Source organism: Apteryx mantelli, chromosome 12, assembly GCF_036417845.1.
Source record: "Apteryx mantelli isolate bAptMan1 chromosome 12, bAptMan1.hap1, whole genome shotgun sequence".
In the NCBI taxonomy this organism is placed as follows: domain Eukaryota; kingdom Metazoa; phylum Chordata; class Aves; order Apterygiformes; family Apterygidae; genus Apteryx; species Apteryx mantelli.
Window position 1 is genome coordinate 15,067,440 of NC_089989.1, and position 15,517 is coordinate 15,082,956.

The window sequence follows — 15,517 nt, forward strand, 5'->3', positions numbered from 1 at the left end:
ACTATTTCACATTTCAAAGCAATTCTGAAAGAATCTGAAAGCGTTTTCTACATTAACCAAACGAGAACCACTTTATCCTTTGGCACAAGGCAAGCCACCTCTCCATGGGTTGGGGCAGCTCTTTAAAAGCTCCCAATTGGCCTATGGACCAGAAGTGAAAGAGGAAATAAGTTATTTCTGTATCCAGCTGAACTGAGAATAGGGATTTGGGGAGATGAAATGGAATCTGGCTGTGAAAGTATCAAACGGCTTTAAAAAATTTCTTGCTCTTTAATTAGAAACAAGTAAACCTCAATTTTCTCTCCAAGGAAATACATAAGCATCCCTTAAGATATCAGCATACTGCCTTGACCCATAGAGGGGCTGGCATGCCGTTTGGTTTGCCTCCCTCCCCATCTGCACTCTCCCTACAAACCTCTCCTCCTCGGATGCTGTGCCTACACCACCACTGCCACAAAGGCAGGATCAGCCCTGCCTGAGGGGAAGAGCATGAGCCTGGAGCACAGGCCCAGGCTTTCTCCCCTTGCTAAGCCTCTCCCCACCAACTAGCAGAGCCTGTACAACACCACCCAAGCAGGTGCACAACGGGTATGGGAAGAGGTCAGAGCGCCCTGGTATTGCCAACGCAGCAGCTGCAATAATGTCCATCTGGCCCTGCTACTGTTGACCTTCCTTTCAAGCCTACTCCAAACCCAGGAGTTGTCCAACACTGTTATTTCCTAGGAGAGCTGGGTCAGGAATGGGTCATTTACTGATAATCATTTAGGACAGAAACACAATGACCAGATGAGGGAAGCATCTGCTAGGGATATTCCCTCCCCCAGGCCACTGCGCCTGGAAAGGCTGGGGAGCAAGGCCCAAGTGCAGGGAGGAGAGAGGCCCTGGGGAAGCACAGCCAACGGCACAAACCGCTTGCAGAACATAACAAAACACAGAGCTAATTTAAATAATAAAAAGGATCCCAGCCACAGACACTGGAGGAAGAGAAGAAACTCAATGTTGCTCAGCTGAGGGATGTCCCAGCTCCTTTCCCATCTCTCACCTGGAGCCTCTGCCCCCCAGACACTCAATGGCTTGCACAGGGAAGCACACAGGACGACCAGGTATCAGGCCAAGTCATTTTGGTGCTAATCCGGAGTTACGGACCATGCCCATGCTGGAACGCTCCAGCTAGGACACCTCTCCTCTCCCAGCCCAGCTCCCACATGGCCTTGCTGCTCTCTCACATCCCACTACCATTTATGAATTCAGCCAGGCCCCTAATCTCAGGGATCATTTCTAATCAGGGCTTCAGAAAGCACAGTCAGATTGCCATCCTCCTTCGGTACAGTTAGCCAGCAGGTCCCTCGCCAAGCGTCCCTCTAAGCCACCCAACTTTCCCACGACCCTGATACAACTGAGAAGCAAAGGGTAAAGCACTTGGGTCTGTGGGGAGCACATATGTTTAACAGCCTGCCCTGACCAGAGAAAGGGAGACAAGGTGTGACCGAAGAAGGCCTTGCATTGGGACAGCTCTTTCGAGAGAGAGCCTAGAGCACACAATAGTTGTGCCAGGATCTTTCAAGCCTTTATAGATCTTTACAGCTATCGTGATGAGAGCGCTCCAACACGAGGGTACGGGGTGTGCATGTCTGTACGTGCTGAGCAGGCATTACGTTGCCATTAGCAAAGGACTGCAAACAGTCGCTCCCCTGGCATTTCAGCGGAGAACGCCTGCAGGACGCAGGTCTAGGGGTAGAAACAGGAGGTGGCCAGGCGCTGCCAGAGGATGCACCTTCTTTTGCAGATAATTGCAGATGAAGGCATCAGCACCCCATGTGCACCAGGCTCTGACACCCAGAGGTGCGGGGCACCCTCAGCCATAACCAGCTTGTCCTGGTTGCCCACTGGCAACAAAAATGCCCAGCCCTGAGACGAGCCCGGACTCCTGTCCTTATGAACAGCCACATCAGAACTGCTCTTAGCACCACTTTCCACTGCCAGAGAACGGACCCCGAATAAGCGGGTCGCGGCAGCTTGGACAACCGCGTCTTCCCCCTTCCCTCAGCCAGTCACGCCAGGAGCCGCAGCTCTGCCTGGTTTCAGTCTCCCAGACTGTTTCCCTTCACTCCCTCCCCTCCGTGCTCTCCCCAGATCGTCTGGTAGCCTTCACACCCCCCTCCTCCGCTGTCGTAACGTCTGCTCTCCTCCGCGCTTCGTGCGAGCTGGAGCGGCAGCTCCCAGCCCGGGGGAGACGCAGTCCCCTGCGAAACAGCATCAGGGCAGACGGTTGTATGTAGCAGACACGAATTTGCTTTTGTCAGTCACCTTTCACAGCAGCCCACTGGCACCCGGGGGTTAACAGGCCACAGGGTGAAAGACACTGATCCAAGGGAAAAAAACCCCCCACAGACTCCTTCACCCTTTCACAGGTCCAGAGCATTTCAACTGTCAGCTGAATAAAAATCACCTCGCCAGGCCTCCGTTTCCACTTCTCACTCTGCCCTGACCCGGACTGCTCTGCCCGGTCCAGCGCACCAAACGGAGGCCCATCACTCCTTCATCTTCACAGCGTCCCGCTCGGGCAGGGCATGCGCTCCCACGAAACACAGGAGGGACCTTCCTCGAGACGCGGCCACGCGGCAAAACGCCACCGACGTCCCTTCCGCCCGGCTCAGCCGGAAGGGCTTTAAAACTCGCCGCGCGCAAGGCTGAGCACAAAACGGCTACGCTCTGCTCCAGCCCCTGCGGCCGAGCACAGTGACGACCGCCCTGCCGCACGCCGCGCGCTCCGACGTGCCGCGCAGCAGGCTCGCCCCCGAAGCCTCCGCTTTCCGCACACCTTCGCGCACCCGAGGCAAGAAGCACTGGCCTCGTGCAACGCTTCAGTAGTCCGTGGGCACGCGTACAGGTCCCGACTCCCTCGACGGCACGTGAGACAGAAGAGGAAGAGCCGAGTGTAGCTGCAGTTGTCATATAGAGGGAGGGCTGCAAATCTGGCTTCTAGACAATAAAAAATAATCCCCGAGGCAGGAACATACACCCGAATCCTGGTAACCACAACAGGGCTTAAGCAGGCATGTGGACAGCGCGGGTCTGATACGAGCCCCGGCAGCGCATATCTTGCTTGCCAGCATCCCTGGCCCTCTAAACAAACCAACGCACGTGTTTGCTTTGCCTCTGCGCGACTCTGTCTGGGCTGCACTCGTGTGGCTGACAAATAGCCTCTCTCCATTCTTTCGGGATTACGTGCTTCAATAGCCAGCGAGAGCCGGACGCAAATTCACCCTGCTGCCCGCCGCGGGCCGCGACGCACCTTCCCCACAGCCCCTCTCGCCGCAGCCCTGCAGCAGGGCTGGCTTTGTTACTGCTGCTCACTTATTTACCCACAAAATGCCGGAGCTTCTTCCCACGCCGAGCGGAGGGAAAAACTTTTGTGTGCTCTGATCTGCAGCTTGTCGCCTGCAGCTTCCCCTTGAGGGCTTAATGTAGTTATTTCTACCCCTGATGCCTATAATTAAATGAACGTTTCCTTATGGCACTGAAGAGGCCAAGGCAAAATTGACTGCAGGGAATTTTCATCCATCCTGATTTATATTCCCTCAGCTCGGGCTCGTTCATACAGTGCTAACGAGGAATCGTCTAAGCAGGCAGAAGGAAAAAAACAAAACTTACTTAGCAGCCCACATGCAGACAAGCACCTGGGGAGACAGTGAGAGGGAAAAGACCCAATTCCCTCCCTTCTCCCCCAGCTTTTAACCACATCATTTTCCTACTTGCAAAAGCAAAGAGGCTCACATAACCTACAGCCTGGAGAGATGTCTCCACGCTCTGCCAGCAGACCCGTGCTGCCAGCGCTCTGCCGGGAGCCCGATGTGGCACACGTCCTGTTTCAGCCTCTCCCACAGGTCGGCGAGGCTCCCGATCCCGGGAGGCACACTGCGGGACACACACCTTCCCCGCAGCGCACGTCGATCGTGCTCAGCTGCCACGGCTCTCAGGTTTTAACCGCTCCTGGTCTGCAGGACCGGAGGAGCGAGGCCAGAGCGCACTGAATTATTCCAGACTGGAACAGTTCCTGAACTGCTGAGCAAAGCTCAGGGCTGCTAACCAAAACGGGGCTCCCTTTGTAAAATTCCCAGAAGTCTTTGTCCTCACTTCTGACTTCCAGTCGAGGTAGGAATCCAGGTCTCCGGAGGTGCCTGGCCAACTGAGTCCACCCTCCTGTCCCCAGAGCCACCACAACCCACCAGGATTATCAGTTTCACTAGATTAAGAACTGAGCTGACCCTCAGAGCTGCCTCTCCCCTCCCACCCCTATACCTCGCCCCACTAGGACAGGAGAGAGGACCACAGGGAAATCCAAGGACCCAGCTCCTCGGTGTCATCACCAGCTGGACAGCAGCACTAGAAAGTTTCCAGCAGCCTCCACAGAATAGGAAACGCACCCTTGCCTCAGCAAAGCAGCATCAGCTGTAGTCCTTTTGGCCGCCAGATTTTAAAACAACCGTGTGATCCCTCTCCTTCCTCCACAGAACAAATGTCGCTTTCAAGCAATGGGGACAGGGACAACCTGTGCTGGCAGAAGGGCTCGGTGGGAATACGATTCCTCCCCACGCACGTTGTCCCCCTCCGTGGAGGAGGTGCTGGTCCGGCAGAGTCGGTGGCACAGGTTTCCTGCTGAGACGCGGCTGAAGGACCTTTGCCAGCTGCGCCTGTGGTTTTTCCCAGTATCGACAATCTGCCTCGAGGATGCCACAGAATTGGCTTCCGGCTCAGCTCAAGAAAGACTTAGTGCTTCTGTGCCACAGAGCGTTGGCACAAGACCCCAAGAGGGTTTTTTGGATCCATTTTGCTCTATAAGCTCCCTATTGTTTACAGACCTAAACCCTTCTCTTTAGGGAGCGCCGGGAGCCCCAGACCACCGGGGCCAGGCGCCATACACACAGCTCACGGACAGCAGGGCCCCGGCCCCGCAGAGCCGACACATCCCCCGAGGAACGTTTTCGGGAGATGGGGGAGATAAGACAGACGCGCCGGGGGGGCTGGCTGTGACTGTATCACGGCTCAGCCACGCTGGAAGGCAGCGACTCATGGGGAAAGCAGCTCTCCCTCCCAACCAGGATGACTCAAGACAAAGACTCCCCCACACTTCCAAACGTCCCCGTCCAAAGCTCCTGTTCGCAGCCTCACTTTAACCAGATTTTTGGGCAGAAGCGATGGTGGTGGGGTGGGAGAAGGCGATCTCAGCCTCATCGGTCTCTGAGGGGGTCTCTTTGTTGGGGAATTTCCCCAAACAGCCCTCATAACTATTCCAGTACCAACACCCCTGCGCTTAATCGCCTTGCGCTGGCACCCTACCTCTCCTCCAAATTTCAAGACAAGGCTCCTGGGGGACACACGGAGAGGTCTGAGGTTCCCCCTTCCTTTGCGAGGCTTTCGCAGCAGTTGGTACAACCGCCCCGATGCCAGAAGCAGCCACAAATACGAGCAAGGCGGGTTTGGGGGCGGCCCCGGAGCAGCAGCGTCCCCCGCGCCGGAGCGCCCCGTCCGGAGCCGCGTCCGCCCTCGCCGCACCGCGAGCATCGCCGGCGCCCGCCGCGGGCTCCGGCCCCGAAGGAGCGGACGCGCACCCCGAAACCCGCGCGCACGCAGCGGGGGGCCCGGGGGGGGGGAACCGACACCCACCGGGGGGCGCGGGGGGACCGACCCCGCCGGGGCTCCGGCTGCCCGGGGTGGCGGTGCCGGCGCGGGGTCCCGCTGCCCGCCCCGCTGCCCTCACTCACCGGCGGCCAGAAGCAGCAGCGGCAGCGCCGGGGCCCGGTGCGACGGCTGCATGGCGGCGGCGGCCGCTGCCCTGCCGCGCCGCCTCCTTCACGGGGAGCGGGGCCGCCCCGCCGCCCGCCCCGCTCTGCCCCTCGCCGCCGCCGCCGCCGCCGCGCCCGCCCGCCGCCCGGCCCCGCACTGCATCCCGCCGCCCGGCGCCGCCTCCTGCCGCGGGCGCTGCCCGCCGCGCCCGGGGGCGGGGAAGCGGGGCGGGGGGAAGCTCCCGCACGCCCGGCCGAGCCGCGGCGCCGCCCGGCCTCATCGCGGGCTGCGCCGCTGCCGCCCGCCGCCCCCGGGCGCCGCTACCCCCCCCCCCCCCCCGCCCGGCCACGGCGCCCCCGGCGCCCGCAACTAGCGCCGGCCGCGCGGCCGCATGCGCCGGCGGGTGACGAGCCCCGCGAGGGCGGGAGGCCGCGGCGCCCCCGGGCCCCTCCGCGGCGCGGCGCGGCGGCAGGGCCCCTCCGCGGCGGGGGGCGAGGGCAAGGCGAGGCCTCTCCTCGCAGCCGGCGGGGCCGGGGGAGCTGCCCTGCCGGCTGGCAGCGCCCGCGCCTTTCGGTCAGAAAATCAGCAAAACCGGGGCTTTCTGCAGCATCAGCGAGGGCGCGGGGCTCCTTTTTCAGCCTAAACGCTGGAGAACCTGACAGGAACCGTTGCCCCAACCATCGCCCTTTTGAACCTCACGGAGAAAAGACCCTCCACGCGTCTTTCTTCCAGCCTTTTCTCATTTGCTGTGCTCACTGGCCCACGGACCCGCTGGTCACGTCTCCTGGGCCCTCTCTCCCTCTGGTATCGCCTCAGCTTTCTAACATTGGAAGCTTCTCACCGATGCAACATCATTTCCCAACTTTACATCTGACTTGCTTCTATAACCTTCCCATCCCCACATCTGCTCGCTCCCTGTGCTTCACCCCCTTCGTTGACTGGCTGAGCCATCTCCCCTCCTGCCCTTGGCGGTCCTCCTTCGGTGCCCACCACCTCTCTGAGGAGCTTTGCCACCATGAGCTTTGCCACCCCAGCCCCAGCCAGGAAAGGCTACAAATCAAATACCCCCAGGCTCTCGTGAAGACACGGGGGCCCTGTCATTGCCTCACCAGGTCCTTTCCTGCGTGTAATGTTTGCCTGTTCTTAAGTCACAAAGATTTTGGGGCAAGCATGAGATGGTGAGTCACCTTCCACACGCTCTTCTCCACAGTAAGCTAAAAGCACATCAAAGAGCACATTTAAGGAGCACAAGGTGCCCTCTCACTAACCACCACCTGGTTTGTGCCCAGGGAAGATGACACAAGGACACCACAACAGCCCCAGCGAGTTAGCAGCTCACCTGGCCCCACGGGCCTCACACTCCAGTGTGATGATACAGATGTGGGGCCAAGGACACAGGACGTGTGTCTAAAGGGAGTCAGGATTTCAAATTCAAACATTTTAACTCCAAAATAAGAGTTCATTAAAAATATTTCACAACAGAATCCGCCTCCACCACCCACCTTGAGTAAGAGTCAGACCTCATTTGGTTAAGGAGTTAGTTTTGTGAATCTTCTGGAAACATTGGTGGTATATTTTTCCAGCATGAACTTTCTGGTTTTGAGCCTTCTCTGCACCAAACGCCCAGAGAAGGGTGTCTGCATGCCACTGCCCTGCGTGGGCCAAAACATGCCGAACCCTCCGGTGAATCAACCAACAATCCAAGGCTCCTTTGAATTATCGATACCGGCCTTCTTCGCTCCTAGCAGACAAGCACTGGGACAGGTCACCCCTTTGTATAGGTGCCTGTCTTTCTTGCAGACTTTTTCCGTCCATCTCCCCCCACATCAACTACCCAGAGCATGACAAGGGCAAGTAACAGACTGGATGCCCTGGCTCGTCTTGCCTTGCCATGTCGGGTAACGAGCCTGAAACAAAGCAATCACTTCTGCCTTTTTTCAGAAAGAGTCCTTCCAGGGCTCTGAACATCCTTTTTATCCCACAATCAATGAAGCCACTAGCCCCATGGAGCAGGAAATGCAGCTGGAAATACTGAGCTGTAGTTTAGCCGTTAGATGAGATAAAAACACTTTAATGCATTCAGATCCTAGTCCGGGCATGGTATTCAATGAATACTCTTGTCATTTTTCACTTTTCTGCTGGTAATTTGGCTCTCTTAGCATGCAGGTGGCTTACTACAAGTGGGTAACTGAAAGCCATTCAGATATCCTGACCCTGGTACAATCAAGCCCCAAATCTTAGAAGTTGGATCCAGAGTCTGCAGCATCCTAATCACATTAAAGAAAGTGCAGAAACACCCTCATGTATTACATGCCCTCAGATCAGAGGGATGGAAACCACGTGGGCATGGCACTACACATACTTCCTTTGAGGCTCATGGTGCTCTCTTATGCTGCTTGGATTTATTTTGACATTGTGCATTGGTCTCAGACTGAGCAACATAAAGGGGCAGTATAAAAGGAGAAGATGCTTCTTAGGCAAGAAAATGAAATAAAAATTAGCAGCAACATCGATCAGCCAGGTCAGCACTGCCAGCATAGCAGGAAACAGCCAGAGATGAGCAATACCAGTCATCTTTCAAGAGAGCACGAACTTAAACCCTGCCCCTGTGTCTTCTCATTTTATGGTACCTTGAATGGGTATGGCTAGTTAGGGTCTGTTCTGAGATAGACAACTTTATAGGCAAAGGGTTGTCATTCCTCATTTGATCTTCTCCAGCTTCCCTATCTGGTGTATATTCTCAAGCAATGTTTAGTGCACTGGTAAAAAGGGCTTTGCAATTGCACTAAATGCTTTTTTATAGCTGCTCCAGAACTGTTCTGAAAAGTGATAGCAGGAATTTTTTTTTCCTCAATATTGCCTTTGTCTGTGTTTTTCTGTTCTTCCCCCAAATTGTTCAATTCAATTCACAGTTATGTCTATTATACAGAATCAGAAAGCAAGTGTGTATTTTAGGCTGACAAAACCAAAAATCCTTCTGCTGTCTGCCCCCGTAAATTACCAAAAAGAGCTTTTGCCTTCAGGAATTTTAGCCAGCTTTCTGATTTCAATTTAAGGGTCATGTTTTGTTCCATGATACAAGCAAACAAGTATTACTGAGGAATGAGGTGATAGCTAAGGAAAAGAATTCAGTGCCTTAAACTTGTTAATTAAAAAGAAATTAAATGCAAAGTATTCTCAACAGAAGTCTAACTTGTTTTGAAATTCCATGTTAAAAAAACAAAAACAACATTAATTTGAAATATGCTGTTAAGATGTTTTAGTCTCCCAACTACAGCAAAATTTAATTTACCTACAAAGGTGAAATTAATCTATTACCATTGCTCAGCAGAGCAAGAAAGTAAACAATAAGCAAAACAAATAAGCACTCAGATGTTAGGTTCTTGCAGCGTTAGAAATGCAAGATGTTACCAGTATCAGGAAAAAGGTTTAACCCTTCCTTTTTCTTTGCACACACAATGGAAAAAATTATCTGTGCCCTTTCTTAGGGCAGAAAGAAAAAAACATCTCAAACTCTTTCCAGCTTGCTTAGCTTTTTGCCTCTTTGGGGCAGGCTTGCGGCACACCAAACACTTTAACCCATCTCCTGCAAGGGTGGACAGCCTTTTGGCATCTAGTCCCCCTTCCTGGGGAGGCTCAAGACTTCCCCTGCCAGGCCCGGTCCAACCCCTCCTTTCTTAAGCACAAGGAGAGAATTAACCTCCCCCTTTTTGCTGTATACATGAATTAATTTCAGAGTCTCCAACAAGCGTTTTAAGCTTATTTGTTGACTTAGCCTTTTTAATGCTGGGACACAAACATTTTGACTGTACCAGGCAGGGGCAGGTACCTGTTCTGTTCTCGCAGAGCTTAGGGTGTGAGGGGCACAGCTGTTCTCTGGGCACAGCACAAAGCTTCTACACTTGTCCAAAAAGCACATGGGGGGAGACACAATAAACACTTCAGGATGAGAGACCTAGAGCAATTAATGCTCTGGGGATGCGCTGTAATTAGGGGGAAACAGAATCTGCTCTGTTTAGAGCCCAAGAGTGAAAGCGAGTTTTTCTGTATCATTTTTAGCCTTTCTGCATCTCTCTGCATCGGCTTCCTTCCCTTAGGGGAAGAAGGCATGCTGCCTACCTGGGCCACGGTGCTGTTACCGGTCCTGCTTGTTTCCCATCCCCTGCCGTAAGGCATAGTAGAAGAGCAAGCACAAGTTGTTCTTTATTTTTCCTCCCAGTTTTCACATGCCCCTGCTGCTTTCCATCCACGAAGCTTTACATTTCTCTCTGCGCTAAAGCAGAGGTGATCGCTGCATTAACAGCCATGCCATTCTCCTGCGGGAGGCTCTGACAGCAAAGCCCAGACTCCTAGAGGGCAGAGGAAAACAAAGCTGTACTGGATTTGATTAAAGGGCCAGAATAACCACCATCTAACAGATGCCACCTGGGGCAAGGAACCAAACAGCTCTGCTGATGAAAGCCAAAGCAGGTTACCTCATAGCCCGAGGGATGGGACTCTGCACTGGAGGAACAGCAACTCAGTCACATCATTCTATTGGCGTTAGCTCATGGAGGGACAGTCACCACCTGCCACTCACATGAGGGGTGACTGCTGAGCTCCCCCCAGGAAGGGGAAAGATTTAAGCTCTTCAGGCTTACTCGGAGCATTTAAATTGGGCTTCTGTTTAGCAGAGCTTGGAGAAACCCTTTATCTCAGTGTTGAGTTCAGCAACTCAGATCCTAAGCAGAGACCAAATATCCTTTCTGGGAAGGGAAAATCTGCAGAAATACAAAAAAGGTTAATGACATGAAGGTGGACAGACTCATGAGGTTAGTAGCAAGGTATGAGAAATTTGGTCTCTGCTCTGCCTCTCTCAGAGCAGTGACCTAAGCCCAAGCAAGTGACTGCCAAGCCCTTGCTATGCAAAGTTTGAGGAGTACATGGCATAGAGCAGCAAGGGATGGCTGTGCCTTACAGGACAGGGAGCTGAGCACAATAACACAGCTCGTACAACAGGGGCCTTGCTGGAAAGGCAAGCAGGGCAGACCCAGAGATGGTAGCCAGTTTCAACCAGGAATCCAGATCATCAGGCAAGCATAGGGCGAAGCTGGAAAGTCAGCCCAGGTAGCCAGGGTCACACACAATCCAGTGAACACTAGGAAGATCCACAGGGACAAGGTAGGTCTGAGATCAAGCCAAAAAGGTCAATCTGCAGGTTGGGGTCCAGACCAGCAGGTTCCATGGCCAGGCAAGAGCATGGCTGCGGCTGAGCTAGAAACCAGTACTCCTACAGCCTGAGCTTAAATGGGGCTCCTGGACCTATGGGTGGGGGTGGGGTGGAGGCCCCAGCTGAGACTGGTCATGGCAATTAATGTTTATTAGTGAGTGCCCTCAGGACCCTGATAATGTAAGTCTTCCTCTTTGCACAGTAACCTGAGAGGTCATCCAGAGGGGAGTTTCCTCCCCTTGCTGAACAAAGCACCTTCACTGGGAAGGACCTAGAGGTGGTTCCTGGATTACACTTTTCCTTGCTAAATTGAAAAGCCTGATGCTATCCTCTGATAAAGTCCTGGTTCTTTGATGGCTAGCTATGCTGGGATGCAGGAGTCGCCAGAGCAAAGGGAACAGCCTGTAGCTGAAGAGGGCTGGGGTATGTTGACTCTGAGGAGAGCCATGCAATGGCTTGCTTGGACCACTGCCACTCCTACAGCTGTGTTTCTGTTCAGTTTGATGGGACTGAAACTCCTCAGCATTGTTTACACAGAACAGTTGCTTTCAGATCTCCCTAGCACCAAATAATCAGAGGAGTAGCTGGCACCTGCCCCCAGGTTCCCCCCGCAGCTCCACCTCGCCTTTAGAGGGAAGTGGCTTGCAGGATGAACAGAAAGGAGCACAACCACCTTCCAAGGTGCTTTTCCTCGAAAGATGCTACGCTCATTTGCCCCCCCTGAGGTTCCCCACAGATGTTTAGTTATGGCTGAAGAGCATACTGGACGGCTGGAGTCACTGGCAAACCAGAGCTCCATGATAATGGAGACATTAAATCAGAGTCATGGCAGCAACAGCTGCATAATAAATGCAAACTACAGCAGAAGCCTGATCCAACTTTGGCTCTGCGTTGTTAAGTGGAAAAGCATCTCAGGAGATGGAAAAATACTAGGAAGTTCAGAGTGCATCCTCACTTCAGCATGGCACAAGGGCTAGCTGTCTGCAGTAACTCAGCTGTGTTGTGGATACACATCCACTACAAACATATTCTCCTGTGTTTCATGGGACGCAATCACCTGTTGGAGTTCAGGTATTCACGTCAGCCGAGGTCAACAAAGACGGAGCCGTAAGCGCCTGAAATGGCCCCCTTGACTCGGTGGCAGCTAGCTGGCTCCTCTAGGACACAAAGATGACGCTGTCCACTGACACCTTGAGCACAGCTGCACTGGGGAAGACCTTGTAAACCAGTTCCTAGCCAGCCTTTTATTAAACCCACAGGAGATGGACAGACCTGGTTCCAGCCAAAGTCTGGCAGAGGAGAAAGTGAAATACTTTTGGTCCAAAAATGCTGCATATGCTAATTTTTCCAAGTTGCTTTTGCGTTAATTAAAAAAAAAAAAAAAAAAAAACCCTTATACTAGTGAAGGTAGGACATTCCCTACCTGTGGGGCATCTGCCATTTGACAAGCAGGCTCAGAACCAGCCCTTAGCACACTGGATACAACCCAGGAGCTGCAGACCGTGTAGCATATTGGTTTATCATCAGAATAAAAGCAGAAGCCATCAAGACTCTAAACTCTTTCAATACATAGGAACGAGCTTGTAGGGAGGGGAGGGGGTTTCTGTCCCTCTCTTTTTTAGCCACATCACATGCCCTCACATGTTTTAGCTGGTTATCTGCAGCCACCTCCAAGCAAGCATGCTCTGTGTGTGTGTGTGTGTGTGCGTGTGTTATGCTCCATTTATCCAGAATGCTCCGTGCTGGGCTAAGGTCAAACAACATTTTATGAGACTTAGAGAGCAATGCTGTCTTCTCAGGAGTCTGCACACAGCATGTTCAAATTAAACTGTACAAGGATCCAGCCCATCGTGCCCTTTCTGAAGTCAGGATGCTCTTCCAAGACAGCCTGACTCAGCAGTCACCAACAGTCACAGTCCCAAGGAGGGCACGGCTGCTAGCAGGGACACTGCCTGGCTTCCCAGAGCCCTGTCTGTTTTGCAGGAACACCCCCATCATCTTCCCATGAAAGCCCAGGTGCTGCCTGTCATGGACAAGCCTCACTTCCCAAAGACCCTTGCTTTTGCCCCATGTTGTCAGAGGCCCTGTGCGATGTCTGGATCACAGCAGTGAGGAGCCAAGTGCTCAAGCTTGGCTAATCCCAGGGTTGTCAGGGGAGCAACTCCCTCTTTCGTTAGAGCTTGGCTTCTGGCTTGCTCACCTCCAGAGCCCTGCAGTGAAATCCTTGCTACGTTCAGCTGGAACAAGCCCCCTGGCAAGACGATCCCTGTTCAAAACAGCATCTGTGTTCACTCCTGTCCCGACCAGACACCCGATGCTGTCAACAACTGAAACTTGCTCCAGGGAACCCAAAAAGCTCAGTGGCCATGAGAGGAGGAACATGCCTTCAGACTGGCATTAACACTCCACTGAGCCGCTGATGCCAACATTAGCAAGGGCGCAGCTGCAAGAATTCATTGCTCTGCTGGATGCTGGCAGCACAACAAGGTGGGAAAGCATAACTGCCTCTGTAGGGATGAGTAGAGTGACAAACCAGTGACTCCAAGAACAGCATCTCTCTATCGCTACTGCTCACACCCAGTGCCAAGTGGGGGGGGGGGTCAGAGCAAAGGAGGCAGTGGTAGCTTGTAGGACAAAACTGAAGGGTGACTGTCAACAGCTGTGTCCAGCAACAGGGCAAAGAACTGGGAAAACCAGGAGTCCCACTTAGTCCTCACACCATGTATTCTCTTACGGTTCGCAGTGACGTGCTTGGCTAGGTAGGTAACTCTCTGCCTGGGTCACCAAAGGCATAGCAGGGGCTTCACGAAGTTGCAAGTGTTTAGAAAGTGCTTTGTATTTCTCTAGCACAACACAGAGCCTCTTCCTCCCTCCCTCCCTCCACACCCAACATTAATTCCTTAAACACACAAGCTCCATTGCTGACGTGCCTGTTGCATCCCTCATTACTGCTGGTTTTATCATCTCAGGGCCAGCACTTTCGCCAGCAAAATACACGGGTTCCCGCAGAGTTGGATGCAGCTTGCAAGTACTCCCGGTTGCTCTCCCCAGGGCCTGTCTCTGCCCACAGCCTCCGGCATTAGGAGGCGAGGTGCTAACAGCTCTGCGCCCCAGCCCTTAGGGACCACGCCAGCTTTAAGCACAGCCTCACTGTGTGGTCACAGGCATGCAGCAGCTCTGCCATCCCCAGCACACACACCCCTGACCCACGTACACCCTCAGGCAGCAAAGGGCTAGCTCAGCCAGGGAGGACATGCCAGGAAAGTGCCTCTGCAGGCTGCCTGCCTGCAGAAAGCCCTGGTAGACAGAGACCCAGTGGGAAGGGAAAAACAGCCAAAACAGTTAAACAAATACACAGGAGGGAGCTGGCAGACAGAAAAGGCAACATGCAGAGCCAGTTCCAGGCTGAGAGTCATGTGCTAAGCCCCCAGCAGGGTTCAAGCACTGCTAGCTCCTCGAGTTACAACCAAGCTGAGGGGACGCACACTCACACACATCGGCATGACAAACTCCACAGATCGACAGCCAGGGACATGGTCTGCTTGGCCAGCCCAGAATTGCAGCATCCAGTTTACAAATTCACTCAAGCAAAGGTGGGAGGAGGCTGGAGATGCCTTACCGTCCCTCAAGACAAGTCAGGCGAAGCACATTCACTACCAACTGCAGCTGCATCTCGGAGAGGGTTTACTGCTTCTCCCAGGCTGGAATCCAAATGGCAGCCAAGACATGAGATCAAGGGTGTCTAAACAAAGACTTGGAAAGGAAGGGAGGTAGGAGATATATACTGTGACAGGATGGTCTCAGGGTGATACTGCTATTCATGGGGCAGAGTCCCACAGTGGGATCATTGCTCCGATAGGCAGTTAGGATGGAAAAGGATCCACTGCAGGCCCTGGGTGGGAATGACAGTGTTCATCACACTGTCCTGTGGACAACTATCTCTTGGTATACCTCCACAGTGAAGATGTGCAATAGCTGAGAGACCAGCATAGGCAGGATTTATCCTCCTCCACTCCCACAGAGAGTTCCTGCTAATATCAAGAGCAAACAAAGGATGGGAAGCCCAGGACATAAAACTCCCCCTGCATCAGCAAACTGCTAGGCAGCTGGTGCAGTGTCCAGGTTGCTCAGTTATGCTTTTCTTCCCTCTCTGTAGCTGCAGAAGTTCCCGAAAGAGGAGGAAACACAACAGTATTGAGAAACAAACGTATTCAAAATGCACACAAGGGAATTGTGTGCCAACACTCAGCCCACCCTGACCTTCCTGCACACCTCCAGCTTAGGGCTCCTCCACCACTCTCAAAAACAACACTGGGGTACTTCATCCTCAACACAGGGGACGAGGAGATGCTGTTCAGTTCAGGTGCCACCATTTGGATTCAGCTGTAAATTCACATCTGCTCACAGCAGCACAGAGCTGGCACCCAATAAGGAAGGGGAAGCCCTTCCCCTAGTGTTTCTGGACGCTGCCTCAGGATGTACTGAAGGAGCTTCCACTGCCCACACCGATCACCACTAATA

The 15,517-nt window shown here is 53.5% G+C and overlaps 1 protein-coding gene across 1 annotated transcript in view; it reads right to left on the reverse strand.

Annotated features, from left to right (window-relative positions):
* PODXL2 (podocalyxin like 2) overlaps positions 1 to 5,823 on the reverse strand; it is a 32,717-nt gene extending 26,894 nt beyond the window's left edge. Inside the window, exon 1 of the mRNA XM_067303311.1 lies at positions 5,766 to 5,823. Coding sequence (XP_067159412.1) covers positions 5,766 to 5,817 — 52 coding nt within the window. The 5' untranslated portion in view covers positions 5,818 to 5,823. The remainder of the gene's footprint in view (positions 1 to 5,765) is intronic.
* Positions 5,824 to 15,517: the final 9,694 nt, after the last annotated feature.